The sequence below is a fragment of the Schistocerca gregaria genome, chromosome 1 (assembly GCF_023897955.1).
Source record: "Schistocerca gregaria isolate iqSchGreg1 chromosome 1, iqSchGreg1.2, whole genome shotgun sequence".
NCBI classification, from domain to species: Eukaryota; Metazoa; Arthropoda; class Insecta; order Orthoptera; family Acrididae; genus Schistocerca; species Schistocerca gregaria.
The window spans coordinates 456,580,092-456,603,147 of NC_064920.1; the positions used below are offsets into that span (position 1 = coordinate 456,580,092).

General features: G+C 44.0%; 1 protein-coding gene across 1 annotated transcript in view; it reads left to right on the forward strand.

Moving 5' to 3' along the window:
- The first annotated feature begins 944 nt into the window (after positions 1-944).
- The window catches only part of LOC126352401 (glutathione peroxidase-like), a 36,971-nt gene continuing 14,859 nt past the window's right edge, over positions 945-23,056 (forward strand). The window contains exons 1-2 of the mRNA XM_050002685.1: positions 945-1,226; positions 13,810-13,988. Coding sequence (XP_049858642.1) covers positions 13,830-13,988 — 159 coding nt within the window. The 5' untranslated portion in view covers positions 945-1,226; positions 13,810-13,829. The remainder of the gene's footprint in view (positions 1,227-13,809; positions 13,989-23,056) is intronic.

The window sequence follows — 23,056 nt, forward strand, 5'->3', positions numbered from 1 at the left end:
GTTCTAGGGGACTGATGACTTCGGATGTTAAGTCCCATAGTGCTCAGAGCCATATGAACCATTTTTTATAATTGTTATTGTTAGTTTATACTCAGTAGAACGCTCTTCATCACGGTCAAAGGCAAGAGTTTCCTCCTGTTACTGATAAATTAGAAGGTTGTTTATGAATAACAAAAAAACACATTTCACATAAATTCAACGAATTATTAAAATGATGTTACATACATTTTTTTGCAGTTTTTTCTGCTGTATCTTTTTGTCTAGGATATTGCATTTCCTAGAGCTATATGACAAATCTTTATTGTTTTCTTTATTTTTCTTCAGTATTCCTCTACTTCACGTAACAAATCAACAATTATCGAATAAAACCTGTTTTAACATTGACAAGATCAGTTTTGCTACAAATACTGTTTATTTTTAAGTAACAGACAGGAGGATAAGTATGCAGAACAAAAATGTTCCGTAGGTCACGCGGCCTTTTGTACAACCTCATGCAATTTTTGGACAGTATACCGCTTCCGGTTTTTGGGGGACTCTATTAAGACTGGCGATCGTTATGAAGTAACGTTCGATAGGTATGCAACACACCTAAGGTCCAGATGACGCGGATACGAAGTTAACTGATCAAAGCTACCAGGAAAACTACCTTAGTCCATGCTTACTTATGACAGTCTACGGTAGTATACAGTAGAATTACAACTCTAACTACATGTGTAATTGTAATACAAGAAGTGGTTCCGTTACTGAAATCAATTCTCGACTTCAGCTGTTAATGTAAAGAACAGTACTGCCATCTGGTATAGTGCGTAATGACAGAAACACAGTTTTTTCCCTCCTTCACGTGAGTCACATGTTGGTTTGAAACCTTCAAACGCGCAGAGATTAGGCTGTGCGCCTAATACCAATATCGCATTTTCCGCGTGTTCTGAACCCACAACTGCGCGGCATTCCAAGTCACCGCGAAAAGCTCTGTGGCCTGTGCGTGGTCTCCCCCCCCCCCTCTTCCTTTCCCCTCCCACAGCCGCCTCCCCTCCCCCCTCCCTGCGGACGGACGAGGACCTCACCACGTCTGTGACGCAATGCGCTTTGCTGACTGGCTAGCGCGCCAAGACACGCGATACTCCGCCGCTGGACAATAGCTCGTCATAAGACACCGAGACGCCATTCTCCCGAGTGCACGGATATCATACTAACCTCAAACTCGTTGCAGCGCCGGCCTACTTAAGGTGAGTCGAGAGATTACACCCCGATGTGATGTAACTATCGCCGTGTGTGTTACGCCCGTTTTCTTCAGTGACCACGGTCGTCGGTGTTTGAAGATATGGAGCAATGCCGGTACCGACAGCTTTAAAAGTTTTTCGTTATAATAGTGTTCAGCACAAAAATCTTACAATAGTTGACAGCGGATTGCGCACGAGACAGGTTTGCTGATACGTGAACCAACAGTGTATTTCAAACTTCTGACAGGTGTTGTTTTGGTTAGTTTCGATGTACCGCTAAAGTTCCTTCAGACACCTTAGCTCCATGTGCATTTAATTTCTAATCTCAGAGTTTTCGCAGAGAACGAAATTATCAACAAAAGAAGATATCTGATAAAAATTGTGATAATATTCAGTGGAAGTGCGAAATATTAGTCTGGTGCAAATAATCGCTACTAACACCAAAATGCAAACTCTATTAAGTTGTGTTCTTATGCAACAAAAACTTTTTTAATAGCCTTCGAAAAACTGAGTTATGAATGACAAATGGAGTCAGTCATGTCGTACCTGAGAGTAACATTTCAAACTACAGAATCCAAGTTTGAGGTAAATTCCTGGATCAATTCACCGATTGTGTTTCTGTCTCTTTCTTATCGGTTCTTTCACTTCTGGCAATGATCCGAATCGGCGAAATATAACAAGTTAGCGTAGTTCGGATGCCTCGATTTCCAGGGTAAGTCTGTTCAAAGGTCAGAGGAACGGAAGGAAATACTACCACCTTTAGAAAAAGCAGTTTGCCTCTAAACCAATAGCTTACAAAAAGACTTTGAGAGCGCATAGTGGAATGTTTCTAAAGTATATGGAAGTCGAAGTAACAGCAGACAAGCAGACTTACAAAGAAAGGGCTGAGAGAATAATTAAATGTTAATGAGACTGACGAGGACTTGGCAGTGAAATACTGAGTAATCTACAGAAAGACGGCAAGGACATCAAGGAAACTAGCTTAGAAAAACCAAGAGTTTGCTTTCGGAGCGGAATTTACAAATATTTTCCAGCTACCTGCCTGTCCTTTCAGTAGAAACCGCCGAAACAAGATTAGACTAATCTTTACTTGAAATGAAATGTGTGAGAATTAATAAATGGAACGTCAAGAAACCTTATTTTGTGGCAGCATATAACGTTCTTTCTGACATTCTGTTTATAGTGAGTCGCAGAAAACAGATGCAGACATAGAGCAACAATGAGATGGCAGAACATACCTCTTTAATTGTTCTTTTTTCTTTTTCGTGCAAACTCGCACCGAAGGACGACACTAACAAAATAAGCGGAATATTCGATTTTACTCTGAACCGTTATGGAGCCGACATCATTGACAGTTACGGAAGTCGATACAACTGACGTTCTGTCTCATTAGCTGAATCACTTCTCTGACGCAATGGAAAATATTTTCTTCTGTGATAGCGTTATCACGGAACAATAACCGCTGGTATCATCGACACACTCTCAGACCACAAATACAGAAGCGACATTTATACAAAACATTCAGTTAATGCACCATCAGCTGAATGTTAACAAGCCCCATTCTCTCAGAAGTAGATTTGTGTATGTAAATACCATACACGCTTCTTTACATTGTGATACCACCACAGTGTTTCATTTTGTTCCCCTATCCAGTGTTTCAGTTATGCATGCACTGCGTTATCTCAGAGCTGGTTCCGTAGCGAAGATAACGGGCGATACGTTACCTGAATTAATTTTGTACGCGACGTTTCCCTAGCGAGAACTCGACGCATGTTTCTGATGAACTGCGAGTCTGCGAATCCAGAAGCGGCAGATGTTCCGATCCTTTTCATTTCCATCAGATAGTTCCTTTTTTCTCGATTTATTAGTATTCACATTAGCAGAAATTGGTTTCCAGCGGTGAAGCGGGGAGTATATACTTATTGTTCGACAGTAAAGTAGTCGCCAATCGCTTTCTATAGCCGCATTTCGAAGAGGTATGTCTTTGCCTTCGGACGGTCACGTTCTGTTCATTTACGTTTATTTCGAAACACAATGTTTTGTTTTTCTGCGAATATATTCATTTGGAAGTTGCCAGTTACTGTAATCACGTCTAGATTACAAGCATTTAGTATCGAGATGTAAGTCTGAGATGTTTTGCGGGATTACTTGGATTTTTCAATATGTTCAAATGTGTGTGAAGTCTTAGAGGATTTAACTGCTAAGGTCATCAGTCCCTAAGCTTACACACTTCTTAACATAAATTATCCTAAGGACAAACACACACACCCATGCCCGAGGGAGAACTCGAACCTCCGCCGGGACCAGCCGCACAGTCCATGACTGCAGCGGCTTAGATGCGTTTTTCAAGAACAGATACTTCAGACAGTGTAAGCGACATACCGAGCTCATTGTTTATCCCAGAAGTCAGGGATATTGACGGAAGTTGCGGATATGAAATAAGATTTATCTGTAATCACATGTTCCTAAATTTGAAGTGATCTGAATAATTTCAGTGGTATCTGTCGCAAGGAAATAATTCGAGAAAATCGCGGAATTACAATACAGTTTCACAGTAGGCCACAACTCACTTTGGAGTCTAGCTTGATTTCCTATTAAAGTGTGTGGGACAGAATTAGCATTCTCAGTTGTTTACATCATCCTGAAAATAACTACTTCCCATCCAAACAGTAAGTGCTTTCCAGTTGAAATAAAAAGGGTTACGCTTTTTGGAATGGATAAATTTGTTGCCAACTAAAACTTCGAATCAACATCCGAGACTCGTTCCGATAACTCTGCTGGAAGAGCTGTTGCCCCGCCCACAGTCACAGCTTGTCGCAAAGTTAAAGTGATCTTTATTTCGGTTTGCTAATTTCTTCAAGTTGAGAATGTGATAGGGTCAAATACGTAGCTCAAAAACGAATTTGCATTACCAGTAGACTATGAGGGCTATTCGGAAAGTAAGGTCCGATCGGTCGCGAAATGGAAACCAGTGTGAAAATCAAAAAAAGGTTAACGTGCAACAGTTTGCTACACCTTACAGCTACTTCTGTATACAGTCGCCGCTCCATCGTTGACGTTCGTCGTAGCGTTGTGCCAACTTTCCGATACCAACGTCACAGAAAGCAGCCGCCTGTGCTTTCCGGCACTTCTCTACTCTGGTCTGCAGTTCATTGTCTGTACCAAAATATTGTCTTTATAGCCAGCGGTTCATGTGAGCAGAGATGAACATCAGAGGGAGACAAGTCCGGGCTGTTCGGTGTGCGGTCACACACTTCCCCTAGAAAAGGATGCTGGGGCGTCGTCATTACCCCTGCAGTGTGCGGCCGAGAACTGTCATGAAGAAGGAAATGCATGACAGTTACGTTGTTCGGGCTTGAATGAAATCAGTCGAAACCTCTCAGCGGGCAACCATACTTGGCGGGAGACACTATTGTTCTAGGTATCATTAGGTGTTCATTGTGTGCTCAGAACTGAAAAGAGCGACGAGACGCAATCGACAGGTGTACTAGAAACACTGCCCAACACATCTGTGCAAAGCTTCATCGGATTTTCACTGTTGTTTTCTTTTCGCGACCTATCGCACCTTACTTTCCGAATAACCCTCGTATATTTTTGCCAACATGATTTATACATGCTTACAGTCATGGAACAGGTTTACTGCTACTCAGAGGTACTGTTTACATCTTACGAGTTCTGCGAAGAAGAATAGAGATTTGAATTTCTTTGTAGAAGAAGGGCTTTCTGGCAAATCTTGTTCGACGTAAGGCATTGACAAACCGGAAAAATGTAATCTCTATAAACTGTGTTCCTGCCTGAACGACCTCTATTTCCGGGTGAGCCGTACATATATATATACAAGGTGGTCCAATGATCGTGACGGGGCCAAATAACTCACAAAATAAGAGTCAAACGACAAAACTACAAAGAACGCAACTTGTTTAGCTTGAAGGGGCAAACCAGATGGCGCTATGGTTGGCTCTCTAGATGGCGCTGCCATTGATCAAACTGATATCATCTGCGTTTTTGTTAATAGGAAACCCCATTTTTATTACATATTCGTGTAGTACGTAAAGAAATATCAATGTTTTAATTGGACCTTTTTTCGCTGTTACAGCGATACCAAATTAATGCAATAAATGCTCAAAATAATGTCCGTCAACCACAACGCATTTGGCAATACGTGTAACGACATCCCTCTCAACAGCGAGTAGTCCGCCTTCGTAATGTTCTCACATGCATTGCCAATGCGCTGACGCATGTTGTCAGGCATTGTCGGTGGATCACGGTAGCAAATAGCCTTCAACTTTCCCCACAGAAAGAAATCCGTCAGATTCGGTTAACGTGCGGGCCATGGTATGGTGCTTCGACGATCAATCCATCTGTCATGAAATATGCTATTCAATACCGCTTCAACCGCACGCGAGCTATGTGCCGGACATCCATCATGTTGGAAGTACATCGCCATTCTGTCATGCAGAGAAACATCTTGTAGTAACATCGGTAGAACATTACGTAGGAAATCAGCATACACTGCACCATTTAGATTGCCATCGATAAAATGGGGGCCAATTATCCTTCCTCCCATAATGCCGCACCATACATTAACCCGCCAAGGTGGCTGATGTTCCACTTGTCGCAGCCATCGTGGATTTTCTGTTGCCCAATAGTGTATATTATGCTGGTTTACGCCACCGCTGTTGGTGAATGACGCTTCGTCGCTAAATACAACGAGTGCAAAAAATCTGTCATCGTCCTGTATGTTCTGTTGTGCCCAGTGGCAGAACTGTACACGACGTTCAAAGTCGTCGCCATGCAATTCCTAGTGCACAGAAATATGGTACGGGTGCAGTCGATGTTGATGTAACATTCTCAACACCGACATTCCCGATTCTCGCGCAGTTTGTCTGCTACTGATGTGAGGATTAGGCGCGACAGCAGCTGAAACACCTGCTTGGGCATCATCATTTACTGCAGGTCGTGGTTGACGTTTCACATGTGGCTGTACACTTCCTGTTTCCTTAAGCAACGTAATTATCTGGCGAAGCGTCCGGACACTTGGATGATGTCGTCCAGGCTACCGAGCAGCATATATAGCACACGCCCGTTGGGCATTTTGATCACAATAGCCATACAACAACACGATATCGACCTTTTCCGCAATTGGTAAAAGGTCCATTTTAACATGGGTAATGTATCACGAATCAAATACCGTCCGTACTGGCAGAATGTTACATGATACCACGTACTTACACATTTGTGACAATTACAGCGCCATCTATCACAAAGGGAAAAAAGTCATCCAACTAAAACATATTTCTTTACGTACTACACGAATATGTAATAAAAAAATGGGGGTTCCTATTTAAAAAAAAAAAACGCAGTTGATATCCGTTTGACCTATGGTAGCGCCATCCAGCGGGTCAACCATAGCGCCATCTGGTTTCCCCCTTCAAGCTAGACGAGTTTCGTTCTTTGTAATTTTTTCGTTCGATCCTTATTTCGTGAGATATTTAGCTCGCTCACTATCAATGGACCACGCTGTATTTAATAACTGCAGGTGTCTGCAGGTTCACTCTAACAGGGATCGAGGCGCAGCTGATTTGTCCTGCTTCAGTAGGTCACTGCTAAGGCGCGACTTCCGCTTGCAGAATGACTGGCGGCTTCCCGCAACTCGTGACCATCCGATCAGAAATGGAAGTGGTTGCATCACTGTGGAGTAAATAGAGAGGGGTTTTTACTGCTGTGCCGTCGGCTTTACGCGCTCGTAAATGTGAGTTCATTGAAAAGGAAACTGGCCGTAATGGACTCGCCTGTGACCTTCAGCGAGAAACTGAAATGGCGTTGCACTAGAATGTTTTAAAAAAGACAACGTCCAACATTTTAAAACCGTAGGACCTCCTTGTATCTTGCAGGTGGCTGACAGTCCTATTAAAGTTATTCTGAGCAAAATATAGCGTGTTAACTAGAAGTACTAATGAAGAATTGTCACTTGCGGTTCGGTTTTTACTTGGCGGCGTCTTATGTAGAGACATACATGAATTATCCTTTCAGACGTCTTCCGCCATTAATTAGTCGCTAAATTGATTATTATTATCTTTTTAGTTCACAGAAAACATATAAATACCAAGGAGCGGGTATACACCAGTTAACTGTGTCACAAATCACTGTTAAAAATTTAAAAACATGGTACAAAAGACATATAAGAAGCCAAAAATATCCATATAGCTATTCTCCCTTGCAATTCATCTGATAAACCATAGACACGAAGCGTCGACAAAAGTGCACGTATGGACCACGGCTTTTCCGTAACGTGTTGCTCTTGATAACGTTTCGCATGAGGAATGTTGGGTAGAGAACACGACGAGTCACGAGTAGGATGTGGGTAGCCAGTCACGTTGCCCGCGTGTTGTTTTCTGTTCTTCGTAAATGAAATTAGCTGGTATTTTGTTTCACGTGCAACAGTTAGATAAGTTGAGCTATTAGGTCCCCGCTTAACCACCAACTCGGAAATCGCTGTATATTACGACATGTCTCTGCTCGTTTCAATCGCACCAAATTAAACTGTGTTCTCAGGTCCCATCTTAACCACAACCTCGGAAATTGTGACACATTCCAGAAAAACAACCAAATATTTGCGGCAACCAAGATTATAAATTTAATTGCCGCTCTTTCCGCTCACAGGATTGCAGTCTCTGCTGTTAGGTTCCAACCTAATCACAATCTCGGAATACAAGACGTATTCGAAAAAAAAATCCATGACAGACTCAGCGATTCTTATCGCCCTCCGTTCACTGTCACCCAAATGCCTTCGACCAACGATAACGAACTGTCCACAGTACACAACGGAAGAGCCGCGGACATCGTATGCGTACTTTAGCAGAAGCAGCTAATATGTAACGTATTAGCATGGACAGCCCTAACAGAAGAATGCTTACTTTCCAGGATGATTACCATATGCAGAAATCTCTTCCAGTGATATAGAAAGTAAAGTATGACTAAATTAGTATAATAATAAGTCATTGATCTTGTTAAGTGCTGAAAGAATAACAAACTAAGGTACAGAAAAGAATCGTACTAAATAATAACGCTCCTAATACAGTCTAGGGCAACATCCTTGTCGCAATGGGTACGTCGGTTCCCGTCAAATCACTGAAGTTAAGCGCTGTCGGGCGTGGCTGGCACTTGGATGGGTGACCATCCGGGTCGCCATGCGCTGTTGCCATTTTTCGGGGTGCACTCAACCTCGTGATGCCAACTGAGGACCTACTCGACCGAATAGTAGCGACTCCAGTCAAAGACAACCATCATAATGACCGGGAGAGTGGTGTGCTGACCACACGCCCTTCCTATCCACATCCTCAGTGAGGATGACACGGTGGTCGGATGGTCTCGATGGGCCACTTGTGGCCTGAAGACGGAGTGCATAAATATAGTCTCACCAGCAGTTCCATTCGTATTAAACTGAACTGCACCTACCCGTCACAGCTTTATCAAAAGGCGACAGAAAGGCACGTCGTGGCAGTCGGCAGTACTATAAACAATAAACACAATAGAAAAAAGCACGCTATTGAGGGAGGTAGGTGTATACGTGTATGTTCGTAACATACATGAACATCGTGGACACTATAGGTTAAGTGAAAAACTGTTTCAACATGGCATAGATATGAGCACAGGATTACGCAAATCGTTAAGTAGAACCGAAACAATTTTAAAACACTGATTAGCTTTTGCGCCAAAAAGATGTTTTTCTTATAACAGGAGGAAGCTAACGCCAAAAACTTCAATACAGGAATATATTTACAACTATTTAATTATAGGCTAAAGAGGTCTAGAACAAACGTATAGTATAAAGTAAAATATGTGTTTTGGACACTGAGAATGCCTCGCAAATAAAAGAAGAGAAACGTTTATGTTAAATAAGCGAACAGCTTTATTTCGTACTTGTAAGGATGTATGTTATTCACAGATAATACTATTAAAGCTGAGTCGTGCTGAAGACACTCAACGACTCTGAATAATATGAGTAACTGTAGCTACACCAGTCATCAGCGTACTTAATCTTCACTATCACTCGAACAGCAACAATATGATACATATGCGATGATTCAACGATGTAGAGGTACACAGCATCTTATCACAAGAGTCATGTTGCTTTCTCAGCTAAATAACACGATTGTTGGTTCAGTCTTTAGTTAAATATACCCAGAATTCTACTTCCGGCATCGTGTACCAACGGTTTCAAAATGTACATCCGGCAGTGAACTACTGAGAAGTATAGTGTGTGAGTGTAGACTTTTGGGAGTGACTGGTGTTTGAATGATTCTCGAATGAAGATCTGGATATTCAAATAAGTTTAGAAGATGAAACTTCCTGGCAGATTAAAACTGTGTCCCGGACCGAAACTCGAACTCGGGACCTTTGCCTTTCGCGAGCAAGTGCTCTATCAACTGAGCTACCCAAGCACGACTCACGCCCCGTCCTCACAGCCTTACTTACGCCAGTACCTCGTCTCCTACCTTCAAAACTTTACAGAAGGAGAGCTTCTGTAAAGTTTGGAAGGTAGGAGACGAGGTACTGGCATATGTAAGGCCGTGAGGACGGGGCGTGAGTCCTGCTTGGGTAGCTCAGTTCGTAGAACACTTGCCCTTGAAAGGGAAAGGTCCCGAGTTCGAGTCTCGGTCCGGCACACAGTTTTAATCTGCCAGGAAGTTTCATATCAGCGCACACTCCACTGCAAAGTGGAAATTTCATTCTGGAAGTTTAGAAGAGTAATTACCCGTGCCATCCTGCGGCGATAGAGGATAGCAGCAAGAATATCCGCAGCTCAAGCCAGAATATTTCTGACAGTATTAATTTAAATAATTTCCTTATCAATTAAAAGAGAAAGATCTTATCGGTGGTGGTTGTCTACTTTATCATCGTTTGGATTGTTACATTCATGGGCATCCAAGACTTTATTTACATCGTTAAATGACGATCTGTAAAATTGTAGCTAGTTTCAAACGAAAATCTGTTTGAAACAATGAATGCAAGTCAATCATTTAGTTTATTTAGTTATGATTTAGTATATTTAGCTGCATGGAATGGATCTGAAATGGTGGACTGTTGATCTAGGACAACTAACTGGATTAACTATTCTAATTATATTTATAGAGTTTACCCTGTACCATACTGTGTGAGTCACTGTGATATCATTTGTACTATGAGATTACAACTTCTTTCTCCCCAAAACACTGCTATCGATCTGTAAGAACCTAGCTAACGACAGCATATAATACATTATATAGTCAATGAAATGTATATGTGTCATAGGCCTGAATGAAAATCATACCTTTGTACTTCTAGTCTCTACAGAATCGTAAATCTCTCATTCTTCGGATGGACTGTTAGGCAGTGAAGTATTGAAATAGTAGTTAAAAATTGTGTTGCCTTATAAAATTCTCATTTTAGTATCACTATCTGAGGTGGCAAATTCACGCACGAAGTGAAGAGTCTTTTTGTGGAACAAGACTCATCTCCTCATGAAAGTTTCAGTTTGATCTTTAGCAGTTCGCGCGAGTTATCTCGCCGTGTAAACCATGCGTCAGGCACGCACACAAAACTAATTTATCTCGCTCGGAGCGAAAGACTTACTCTTCTCGGAATTTTCCTTAGCTAGGTCAAAGCATCTTTATTCTTTTTACATAATCACGCCTTGTGAAATATTCGGTTTTCATCAGTCTTTCAACCAGTTTTCAGCTCTCGGTTTGAACCTATTAGAAGCTAAATTCTTACTTTTTACATATTTAGACTGTATTACAGTGTGCATAGTTTGTTTTAAAAATTCCAGTCTCGGTATTCCTCGGGCTATCCTGCCTTGTTCATTCTAGGACATTTACAAGGAACTGGTTGAGACGTATTATGTGACCAATTCTCCCGTGTCTTATCCGCTCTGTTTGTCTCCTATATGACCTTTCTTCGCCAGTTCTTTCAACAGTGTCCTGGCTGATAGTTTTACCTGTCATCTTTGTCTTCAACAGGCTTTTCCAGAACCATATCTCAAATGCTACAAGAGTTTCCATTTCATTTTTCCCTATCGTTCTGTTTCGCAGTCGTACAGCGCTACGCTTCAAATGAAGATCTGAACAACCTTTTTTGTCGATTCAGTATTTATGCACTTTGGTCAAAGTATTTGTTATTTACGAACATTGCTTTTGCTTCTCCAATTCTTTATTTTACGTCTTATTCACTTCTCCCGTCTTCAGTGATCTTACTTCCTAAATATTGTATGATGTTTTTCGTTTTATATTATTTCCTCTAATTTTAATATTCATTTCTTTTGTTTCCTTTGAGCGCGTACTCAGTATTCAGCGAGAAAGAGTGAATGATGTGTATTGTTCCCGTTGGGTTCCAAAATTCAGCTTTGACTTACTTTAGTTAATCGATATTAAATGTTATTATGATTTTCTTCATCTTCGCAGTTGACCGCAGCCTTGTTACAGTGTCCGACAGATAACAAAAGACTTCAAACATTGTATCTCAGTCGAAAGCACTACGAAAAACTTACTTTTACGTAGCATAAAGGATTCAGAATTCAGAAAGACAGAGCAGTTTTGTAAATTTTAATATCAGTAAAGCCAGTCATATTTTATTGCGTTTTATTCTGGGACCGTCTCGCTTCTCCAACGTAGGCCAGCATTTCACGAAACTTCTACAGGGGGATTCCGTGATGATGTTACCAACTTTCAGGGATGATGGAGAAGAAAAGATGAATGTATCAATTTGAGGTAAGATACACTGGTTCGGAAACGACCGAGTCGAAGAAGAGTATAAGCGAAAATCGACTGAAGTTCGGCTTTAGCTTCCCGCAGCGCTCAAATTAAGAGCCCCAGCTTCCGAACCCTTATCATAACGTACAGAAATCCAACTGAGTACTCCCCAGTAGACTCAGATAATTTCCTCTGTTGATGGTCAAGTAGCGCCGCACGTAATTTGACGTCAGAGAGACCGAAAAGTCTAAATCTACCGTGCAGTAGCAATTAATTCCATTTACCTGTGTACGTTTCACAAGCTTCTACATTTACAGCAGTTTTCAGCATGGCGTCCCTTAGCGGCGATGCCGGCAAGGCATCCTAGCAAAAAGTTCTGTCGCACCAGTTATAATATCTGTTGTGTCGTTTGAACACTGCCACAGGCAGCGAGAATGCTTGGCAGTCAAAAATCGAAGTGGCATTCCACCATGTTGGAACCACATCCGTTGGCGAATAAGAAGTGGGATATATTCCAGGAACCTGGGCAGAATGTCTTTGAAACACACTGCGTTCACTGGTACAGTTTAGCGACGAGAGCATAGAAACTGATCTAGCACGTAATCATCGATTATGTCTGCCCACACGTTGAATGACAATCGGTATCAGTGGCTCTTCACAGCTGTAGATGGGGTTCTCATCGGCCCAAACATGACTGTTCCGACTATTCAAGATTCCGTATCTAGTGAAACATGCTACACCCTTGTGGTAAAACGTACATACACGAACACAGGAAAGCGAGGATCGACTGTAAGACGTTGCAAGAACTATTGGCTGAAAACGACACGAAGTCGGAAGTTAGCAGCAGTGAAGTCATGCACTTTCTATGGATGGTAGTGACGTACACTACTGGCCTTTAAAACTGCTAGACCACAAGATGACGTGCTACAGACGCGAAATTTAACCGACAGGAAGAAGATGCTCTGATATGCAAATGATTAGCTTTTCAGATTGTTCACACAAGGTTGGTGCCAGTGGCGACACCTACAACGTGCTGACATGAGGAAAGTTTCCAACCGATTTCTTATATACAAACAGCAGTTGACCGGCGTTGCCTGGTGAAACGTTGTTGAGATGCTTCGTGTAAGGAGGAGAAATGCGTACCATCACGTTTCCGACTCTGATAAAGGTCGGATTGTAGCCTATCACGATTGCGGTTTATAGTATCACGACATTGCCGCTCGTGTTGGTCGAGATCCATTGACTGTTAGCAGAATATGGAATCGGTGGGTTCAGGAGGGTAATACGGAACGCCGTACTGGATCCCATAGGCCCGTATCACTAGCAGTCGAGATGACAGGCATTTTATCCGCATGGCTGTAACCGATCGTGCAGCCACGTGTCAGAGTTACCGCAACGATTTTCGATTATAACTTTCGACTCAGTCGTTTTCGGACCAGGCTCCTTTGCCTAAATTTGAAACATGTACCCTTCTCCGACATCCCTGAAAGTTTGTAACATCATCACAAAATCACCCTGTACGCCGCGCTCTCGACGGTAGTGCCTCTCGCGAAGTTACTCCTATCGCAGTTCCATCTCGAAGACACGCGTTGTCCCCTGGTCTGGTTTTCCGCATGCACACAAAGCAATAAATACGCACAGTAGCTTTGCTGTTCTATATAAGAATTAATTTTACTGTTCTGTCGCTCGCGAGCATCATTCGTGAGTAAGGCGTACGAATGTACGCATTTCCCTCTTTCGGAGTGATAGGTAGCACCATAGTTGTCACTGAACAGCTTTGAGGTTCCTCCCACATTATTTGAACATGCGACGGGCCCAGTCAGTGTGCAGACTAATAAGCGCGTCTTTGTTTGTGGCAGATACTCAACGACAAACGAAAATGTCTGGAAGCACCGATTGGAAGTCAGCATCTACCATCTACGACTTCACGGCACGAGACATCCAGGGCAATGACGTGTCCCTGGAGAAGTACCGCGGTCACGTCTGCATCATCGTCAATGTCGCTTCCAGGTGCGGCCTCACTGCTACCAACTACAAGGTACGTAATTAGCCCTGTGCTGACAGAAATTAGCTGCCTGCTCGACTGCACAGTTTTTAAACCGATCTGAAGTTAAGGAAATGCAGAAAAAGAGATATGATGTGAGCCTCTTTGGACGTGGACAACCAACTGAAATTCGTTGTTGTAAACAACATTGTTATTACCTCACTGACGCCTCCAAAGAGTAAACTAGCCGTACGCTTATGTGTCAGACCTGTGCAGTGTCAAATCTGGATAATTATGAACACTCCGCTGCAGAGTGATTTGTTTTGGAAACTATCGACAAGGCAGTGGCTCAGCCATTTTTCCGCGGTATCCATTCTCCAAAAAAATGTTCAAATGTTTGTGAAACCTTATGGGACTTAACTGCTAAGGTCATCAGTCCCAAAGCTTACACGCTACTTTACCTAAATTATCCTAAAGACAAACACACACACCCATGCCCGAGGGAGGACTCGAATCTCCTCCGGGACCAGCCGCACAGTTCATGACTGCAGTGCCTTGGACCGCTTGGCTAATCCCGCCCGGCATCCGTTCTCCCAGGAGTGCTAGTCGAGCAATGCATGCTGCAGAACTTCTGCAAAGTTTGGTAGTAGGAGACAGGTACTAACACAATTGAAGAGACAACGGCCGCTTGTGAATCATATGTGGATAGCTCAGACGGCAAAAAAAAAAAAAAAAACAAAACAAAAAAAACCGCGAAAGCCAAAGTTCCCCGTTCGAGTCGCAGTCCATCACAGTGTTTTAATGCGCCAGGTAGTTTTCAAAACAGCGCACACTCGGCTGCACAGTGAAATGTTCATTCTACGAATTTAGAGCGGAAATAGGAATGATACACATGCGCCGAAATTACTACTTGTTTCATCGGAGAACAATAATAGTTGCTGACACCGTGTACATTTTTTAACCTAGATATTCATGACTAGATTTCAGAAAGTGAGGAGAGCTGATTAAGACGTCTATTGTGAAACTTTTCGTTTTGCAAAGGAGGAACTGCTCAATGCTCCTGTTTATAGATACTAAACCACGAACCGTTACATCTAAAGCTAGGGAGATGAAGTATACTTCTATGGAAATAGGGCAAAAGATTCAAGATCGTTCGTGTCATACACCAGCAAGTATTAAGCTAATTATTAACTGGTTTCTCCCATTACATTGATGTGTTAATCTCCCATCTGCTGCTTATAAAAACACTGCCCAACAAAAAAAGTGAAGCTCCCACAAGAGACTGTGGAATGTCAGTGTAACTTTGAACAGGTACACATCACCATCGGGTGTCCAAATGATTAGAATTGCAATTGTCCGTGACAGGTAGAATGGCCACAAGAGAGCATTAGTGTCGTTCGAGTTTAGTGCTTTTACAGTGTCTGGGAGGGTCAATAAGGGCTGTGAACAGCGTCAGATACTGAGTGACCACTGTGGGAGAAACAGAGATGCAGCGTATCTGTCTGAGATAGTGTTGTCAGAGTTCGAAATGGGCCTCATTGTCAGTCCCCATTTGGCCGGGTTGGCGAATCTGCAATAATCAGATTGTTTTGTCGATGCTGGACTGCATGGGAACTTGAGAGTGGACATACATACCACAAGCACATCGTAATATTTTCGGATCTGCACATGCCTTCGCAGAACAAATAATGGATTCCTTACAACGTTCTGTGTCATCCCGCATCACTGGACGGATACTAACTGCAGTAGCGCAAGGGAATTGACGTCCCATGCGGTGGTTGCCGGTAACGCTGCAACGCAAACAGCTCCGTTTGGAGTGGCGTCGTGATCTGGAAGCATTGTCTGCTGATGAAAGGTATCACATGGTGTTTTAGCGATGAATCGCGGTATTCCCTAATACTGTATGACGGCGACCTGGGTAGGAGTCTCAGTTTTTCAAAATAAGGAGGGGCATAGCGGTTGTTACTGCTGGTGTTACTGTGTGGGGAGACGTCGGGTATGACTTCACGTCGTGGGTGACAGTGATCGATGGAACTGTTGCGGTATGGCACAGACATTCTGCGTCCTCATGTGTTAACTCTCACGCAACAATATCGTGGTACCATTCTGCAACAGGACAATGCTCGTGCACACATGGCACATTGCTCTATGAACTGCTTGTGTGATACTGATGTACTGTCCTAGACAGCAAGATCCCCGGTTCCCAACGGAGTGTGTTCGGACGTCAGTTCTGTCCCATTCTCTCAGTATCCGGGACGTCAAGAACCGGTTACAACAGTTGTCGACCAGTTTGCCTCAGGAGAGGATACAATGGCCTTATGACGTCCTTACCAACAGAATTAGTCCATTCACCCGCAACAGAGTGGGTACGACGTCATGCTGATAAGTGGGGTCACACTACATCCACATCTACATCTACATTTATACTCCGCAAGCCACCCAACGGTATGTGGCGGAGGGCACTTTACGTGCCACTGTCATTACCTCCCTTTTCTGTTCCAGTCGCGTATGGTTCGCGGGAAGAACGACTGTATGAAAGCCTCCGTGTGCGCTCGAATCTCTCTAATTTTACATTCGTGATCTCCTTGGGAGGTATAAGTAGGGGGAAGCAATATATTCGACACCTCATCCAGAAACGCACCCTCTCGAAACCTGGCGAGCAGGCTACACCGCGATGCAGAGCGCCTCTCTTGCAGAGTCTGCCACTTGAGTTTGCTAAACATCTCCGTAACGGTATCACGGTTACCTAATTACCCTGTGACGAAACGCGCCGCTCTTCTTTGGATCTTCTCTATCTCCTCCGGCAACCCGATCTGGTACGGATCCCACACTGATGAGCAATACTCAAGTATAGGTCGAACGAGTGTTTTGTAAGCCACCTCCTTTGTTGATGGACTATATTTTCTAAGGACTCTCCCAATGAATCTCAACCTGGTACCCACCTTACCAACAATTAATTTTATATGATCATTCCACTTCAAATCGTTCCGCACGCATACTCCCAGATATTTTACAGAAGTAAGTTCTACCAGTGTTTGTTTCACTATCATATAATCATACAATAAAGGATCCTTCTTTCTATGTATTCGCAATACATTTCATTTGTCTATGTTAAGTGTCACTTGCCACTCCCTGCACCAAGTGCCTATCCGCTGCAGATCTTCCTGCATTTCGCTACAATTTTCTAATGCTGCAACTTCTCTGTATACTACAGCATCATCCTCGAAAAGCCGCATAGAACTTCCGACACTATCTACTAGGTCATTTATATATATTGTGAAAAGCAATGGTCCCATAACACTCCCCTGTGGCACGCCAGAGGTTACTTTAACGTCTGTAGACGTCTCTCCATTGAGAACGACATGCTGTGTTCTGTTTGCCAAAAACTCGTCAATCCAGCCACACAGCCGGTCTGATATTCCGTAGGCTCTTACTTTGTTTATCAGGCGACAGTGCGGAACTGTATCGAATGCCTTCCGGAAGTCAAGGAAAATAGCACCTACCTGGGAGCCTATATCTAATATTTTCTGGGTCTCATGAACAAATAAAGCGTGTTGGGTCTCACACGATCGCTGTTTCCGGAATCCATATCCGATTCATACAGAGTAGATTCTGGGCTTCCAGAAATGACACGAAACGCGAGCAAAAAACATGTTCTAAACTTCTACAGCATATCGACGTCAGAGATATAGGCCTATAGTTATTCGCGTGTGCTCGACGACCCTTCTTGAAAACTGGGACTACCTGTGATCTTTTCCAATCATTTGGAGCCTTCCGTTCCTCTAAGACTTGCGGTACACGGGTGTTAGAAGGGGGCAAGTTCTTTCGCGTACTCTGTGTAGAATCGAATTGGTATTCCGCCAGGTCCAGTAGACTTTCATCTGTTGAGTGATTCCAGTTGCTTTTCTATTCCTTGGACACTTATTTCGATGTCAGCCATTTTTTTCGTTTGTGCGAGGATTTAGAGAAGGAACTGCAATGCGGTATTCCTTTGTGAAACAGCTTTGGAAAAAGATGTTTAGTATTTCAGCTTTACGCGTGTCATCCTCTGTTTCAATGCCATCATCATCCCGGAGTGTCTGGATATGCTGTTTCGAGCCAGGGAGTGTCTGGATATGCTGTTTCGAGCCAATTACTGATTTAACGGAAGGCCAGAACTTCCTAGGATTTTTTGTCAAGTCGGTATATAGAATTTTACTTTCGAATTCACTGAACGCTGTTTGTCTGAGAGGTTTTGGCTGCGTTTAAACTTGGAGTGAAACTCTCTCTGCTTTCGCAGTAGTTTCCTAACTTTGTTGTTGAACCACGGTGGGTTTTTCCGGTCCCTCACAACTTAACTCGGCACGTACCTGTCTAAAACGCATTTTACAATGGCCTTAAACTTTTTCCATAAACTCTCAATATTGTCAGTGTCGGAGCAGAAATTTTCGTTTTGATCTGTTAGGTAGTCTGAAATCTTCCTTCTATTACTCTTGCTAAACAGATAAGCCTTCTTCCCTTTTTTTATATTCCTATTAACTTCCATATTCAGAGATGCTGCAACGGCCTTATTATCACTGATTCCCTGTTCTGGACTTACAGATCGAAAAGTTCGGGTCTGTTTGTTATCAGTAGGTCCAAGATGTTATCTCTACGAGTCGGTTCTCTATTTAATTGCTCGAGGTAATTTTTGGATAGCATTGTCCTGTTGGAACAGCAAGTTCCCTTGCCGGTCTAGGAATGGTAGAACGATGGATTCGATGACGGTTTGGATGTACCGTGCACTATTCAGTGTCCCCTCGACGATCACCAGAGGTGTACGGCCAGTGTAGGAGATCCCTCCCCACACCATGATGCCGGGTGTTGGCCCTGTGTGCCTCGGTCGTATGCAGTCCTGATTGTGGCGCTCACCTGCACGGCGCCAAACACGCATACGACCATCATTGGCACCAAGGCAGAAGCGACTCTCATCGCTGAAGACGACACGTCTCCATTCGTCCCTCCATTCACGCCTGTCGCGACACCACTGGAGGCGGGCTGCACGATGTTGGGGCGTGAGCGGATGACGGCTTAACGGTTTGCGGGACCCCAGCCCAGCTTCATGGAGACGTTTGCGAATGGTCCTCGCCGATACCCCAGGAGCAACAGTGTCCCCTGGGAAGTGGCGGTGCGGTCCCCTACGGCACTGCGTAGGATGTTACGGTCTTAGCGTGCATCCGTGCGTCGCTGCGGTCCGGTCCCAGGTCGACGGGCACGTGCACCTTCCGCCGACCACTGGCGACAACATCGATGTACTGTGGAGACCTCACGCCCCACGTGTTGAGCAATTCGGCGGTACGTCCACCCGGCATCCCGCATGCCCACTATATGCCCTCGCTCAAAGTCCGTCAACTGCACATACGGTTCACACCACGCTGTCGCGGCATGCTACCAGTGTTAAAGACTGCGATGGAGCTCCGTATGCCACGGCAAACTGGCTGACACTGACGGCGGCGGTGCACAAATGCTGCGCAGCTAGCGCCATTCGACGGCCAACACCGCGGTTCCTGGTGTGTCCGCTGTGCCGTGCGTGTTATCATTGCTTGTACAGCCCTCTCGCAGTGTCCGGAGCAAGTATGGTGGGTCTGACACACCGGTGTCAATGTGTTCTTTTTTCCATTTCCAGGAGTGTATTTCACAGGAACTATCCACTTCTACTTCACTACAAGATAAACTACTACTAACAGCGACAAACACGCCACCACTGGTTGCATGCAATCTATCCTTTCTAAACACCGTCTGTGCCTTTGTAAAAATTTCGGCTAAATTTGTCTCTGGCTTCAGTCAGCTTTCTGTACCTATAACGATGTCAGCTTCGGTGCTTTCTATCAGCGCTTGAAGTTCCGGCACTTAACCAATGCAGCTTCGACAGTTTACAATTACAATACTGATTGCTGCTTGGTCCCCGCATGTCCTGACTTTGCCCCGCACCCTTTGAGTCTGTTTCCCTTTCTGTACTTGCCCGAGGCCATCTAACATAAAAAACCGCCCAGTCCAAGCCACACAACCCCTGCTACCCGTGTAGCCGCTTGCTGCGTGAAGTGGACTCCTGACCTATCCAGCGGAACCCGAAACCCCACCACCCTATGGCGCAAGTCGAGAAATCTGCAGCCCACCCGGTCGCAGAACCGTCTCAGCCTCTGATTCAGACCCTCCACTCGGCTCTGTACCAAAGGTCAGCAGTCAGTCCTGTCGATGATGCTACAGATAGTGAGCTCTGCTTTCATCCCGCTAGCGAGACTGGCAGTCTTCACCAAATCAGATAGCCGCCGGTAGCCAGAGAGGATTTCCTCCCATTCATAGTGACACACATCATTGGTGCCGATTTGAGCGACCACCTGCTGATGGGTGCACCCTGTACCCTTCATGGCATCCGGAAGGACCCTTTCCACATCTGGAATGACTGCCCCCAGTATGCACACGGAGTGCACATTGGTTTTCTTCCCCTCTCTTGCTGCCATATCACTAAGGGGCCCCATCACGAGCCTGACGTTTGAGCTCCCAACTACCAGTAAACCCACCCTCTGCGACTGCCCGGGTGTTGCAGACTGATTGGCAACCTCTGGAACAGGACAAGCAGCCACCTCCGGCCGAAGATCAGTATCAGCCGGAGACAGAGCCTGAAACTGGTTCGTCAGACAAACTGGAGAGGCCTTCCGTTCAGTTCTCCGGAATGTCTTTCGCCCCCTGCCACACCTCGAGACGACCACCCACTCTACCACAGGTGAGGGATCAGCCTCAATGTGGGCAGTATCCTGGGCAGCAACAGTCGTAGTCCGATCGGGGGATGCGTGGGACGAGCTGTCCGTCCCCGACAAACCCCCATCCGGACCACCACAGTGATGCACATTGGCAACAGCCTCAAGCTGTGTGACCGAAGCCAACACTGCCTGAAGCTGGGAGCGAAGGGATGCCAACTCAGCCTGCATCCGAACACAGCAGTTGCAGTCCCTATCTATGCTAAAAACTGTTGTGCAAAGAACGTCTGAATTAATCTACAGAGAGCACAAACAAATCGACACAAAATTTAAACGGTTATTAAAATACAAAACTGCCTAGTAAATGCAGTAATGCTGCTACTTGCGCACTGCTGGCACACTGCTTGGCGGTGGATGGAGACTACTCGATTTTACACTATTCAGGTACTAAAACGCGATGCTACAACTCTCAAATACTATAATAGGCCCAAAATTTATGAATTAAACAATGCAAGTACCAAAAACACGCAAAGAAGTTAAGAATTAAACTATGTAAAAACATGAGTGAGCTAGGAGTATACGACTTTCTGCTGGCAGCTGCTTATCCAACGGCGGCAGGGAGCACACTACCAGGTTCTTTATAAATTTTACTCGATCCTGAAATCACCGACATAACATAACATAAACTTTCGGAACTGTGAAGTTTCGTTCTGTTTCCTCCTCTCTTGCTGAGTGCTTCATCTTCGTATCAAGCAATAATAACAAAATACTGCCCCTACCGGCTTGTGTCGATCGCACGGCGTTTATGTCGAGCTGCGGTTCGCCTGAATGACGGCGTATCGAGACAGAGGCATCATCGTGGTTCAGCTCACCAGACGACACGTTTCCATTGATCCACGGTCCAATTTTGATGATCCTATGCAGCTGTCTTCATAGCGATATCATTGCGTCCACATGGGAACACGGTGATTGTCTGCTGCGGGGCTACATACAGGATAAACCTACCTAACTTCGTGATATTAAGGATTGTAAATGAACAAACAAAACACATATTTAATTTAGAAATTTTATATTTTACATGTAAGAGACAAATACATTGCTGTACTAATCCACGATAAAGAAAATTGAAGGACTAAAAAAGTGTTGAAGTTAAAACATATAGTAAACGAACTTCGTTATAGCGTACCTAATTCTGTGACACTATAAATCTAACTTGGCAACGGCCTTGCCACAGTGGGTACACTGGTTTCCGTGAGACCACCGAAGTTAAGCGCTGTCGGGCTTGGTTGGCGCTTGGATGGGTGACCATCCAGGCCGCAATGCACTGTTGCCATTTTTCGGGGTGTACTCAGCCTCGTGATGCCAACTGAGGAGCTACTCGACCGAGTAGTAGCGTCTTCGATCAAGAATACCAGCATAACGACCGGGAGAGCGGTGTGCTGACCCCACGCCCCTCCTATCCGCATCCTCCACTGAGAATGACACGTCGATCGGATGGTACCGGTAGGCCACTCTTTACGTGAAGACGGAGTGCTTATATATCTAACTTAGTGATAATGTGCATAATTCCGTGGTAATTTTCTTTTGCGTTATTAAAGTTCACTTAATGCACTTTTAATTCATTGTCAGCACTTTGCACGAATATCACACATAAATACCGTAGCATCAGGTGAATCGATGGACGTAGAATTTTCATAGAACCATTGCACACAAAAACAGTATTGAATCCAAGCACTTTTATCGTTCCCACAGCTGGAGCTCTCTTTACAATTGGTGCAAATCTCATCATTTCTTTTGTTCTTTGACTTGCATTTTCCGTTAGACATTAATTTCACTGTGTTACAAGGTTAGTGGATTATCTGGTTAACGTTCAGACCGAACCATATTTCCTGCATTTAGATTATGAAATTAACGTCCAGTTCACTCGTATGGGCAAAGCATCTTCCAATTTTGCTAATGATCACATTTTCTTTGACACCGTCGCTGCGGTCTACATAGTCTTTTGAAGTGCTCCATGGAATGGAGAACCTTTTAGCACTTTTGTACATCGACCACTTTTCTTCCGAAACCTTATGAAGTGCTTCACGAAAGTCATCAGTTGAACAGGATTGTCTTCTCTTTCTCACATAACCTACTTTTGACTTGTCCTGATTCGTACATTTCCTTAGAGATGAAGCCATTGTCTCTGGAACTGATACAAAACTTGAAAGAGTTTTTGTCGTCATTCAGTAATAAGGCATTTAAATCTAAATATTATGTCTAGGATTCCATTGGTAAAAAAAACTGCATACAACTGACTAATTACTTAAACAATTTACCTTAATAAACTTGTATTACAAGAGCAGCCCAACAGAGGAAGTATTTCTCACCACACAACAAACAACAAACAATAAACTACCCGTTCCA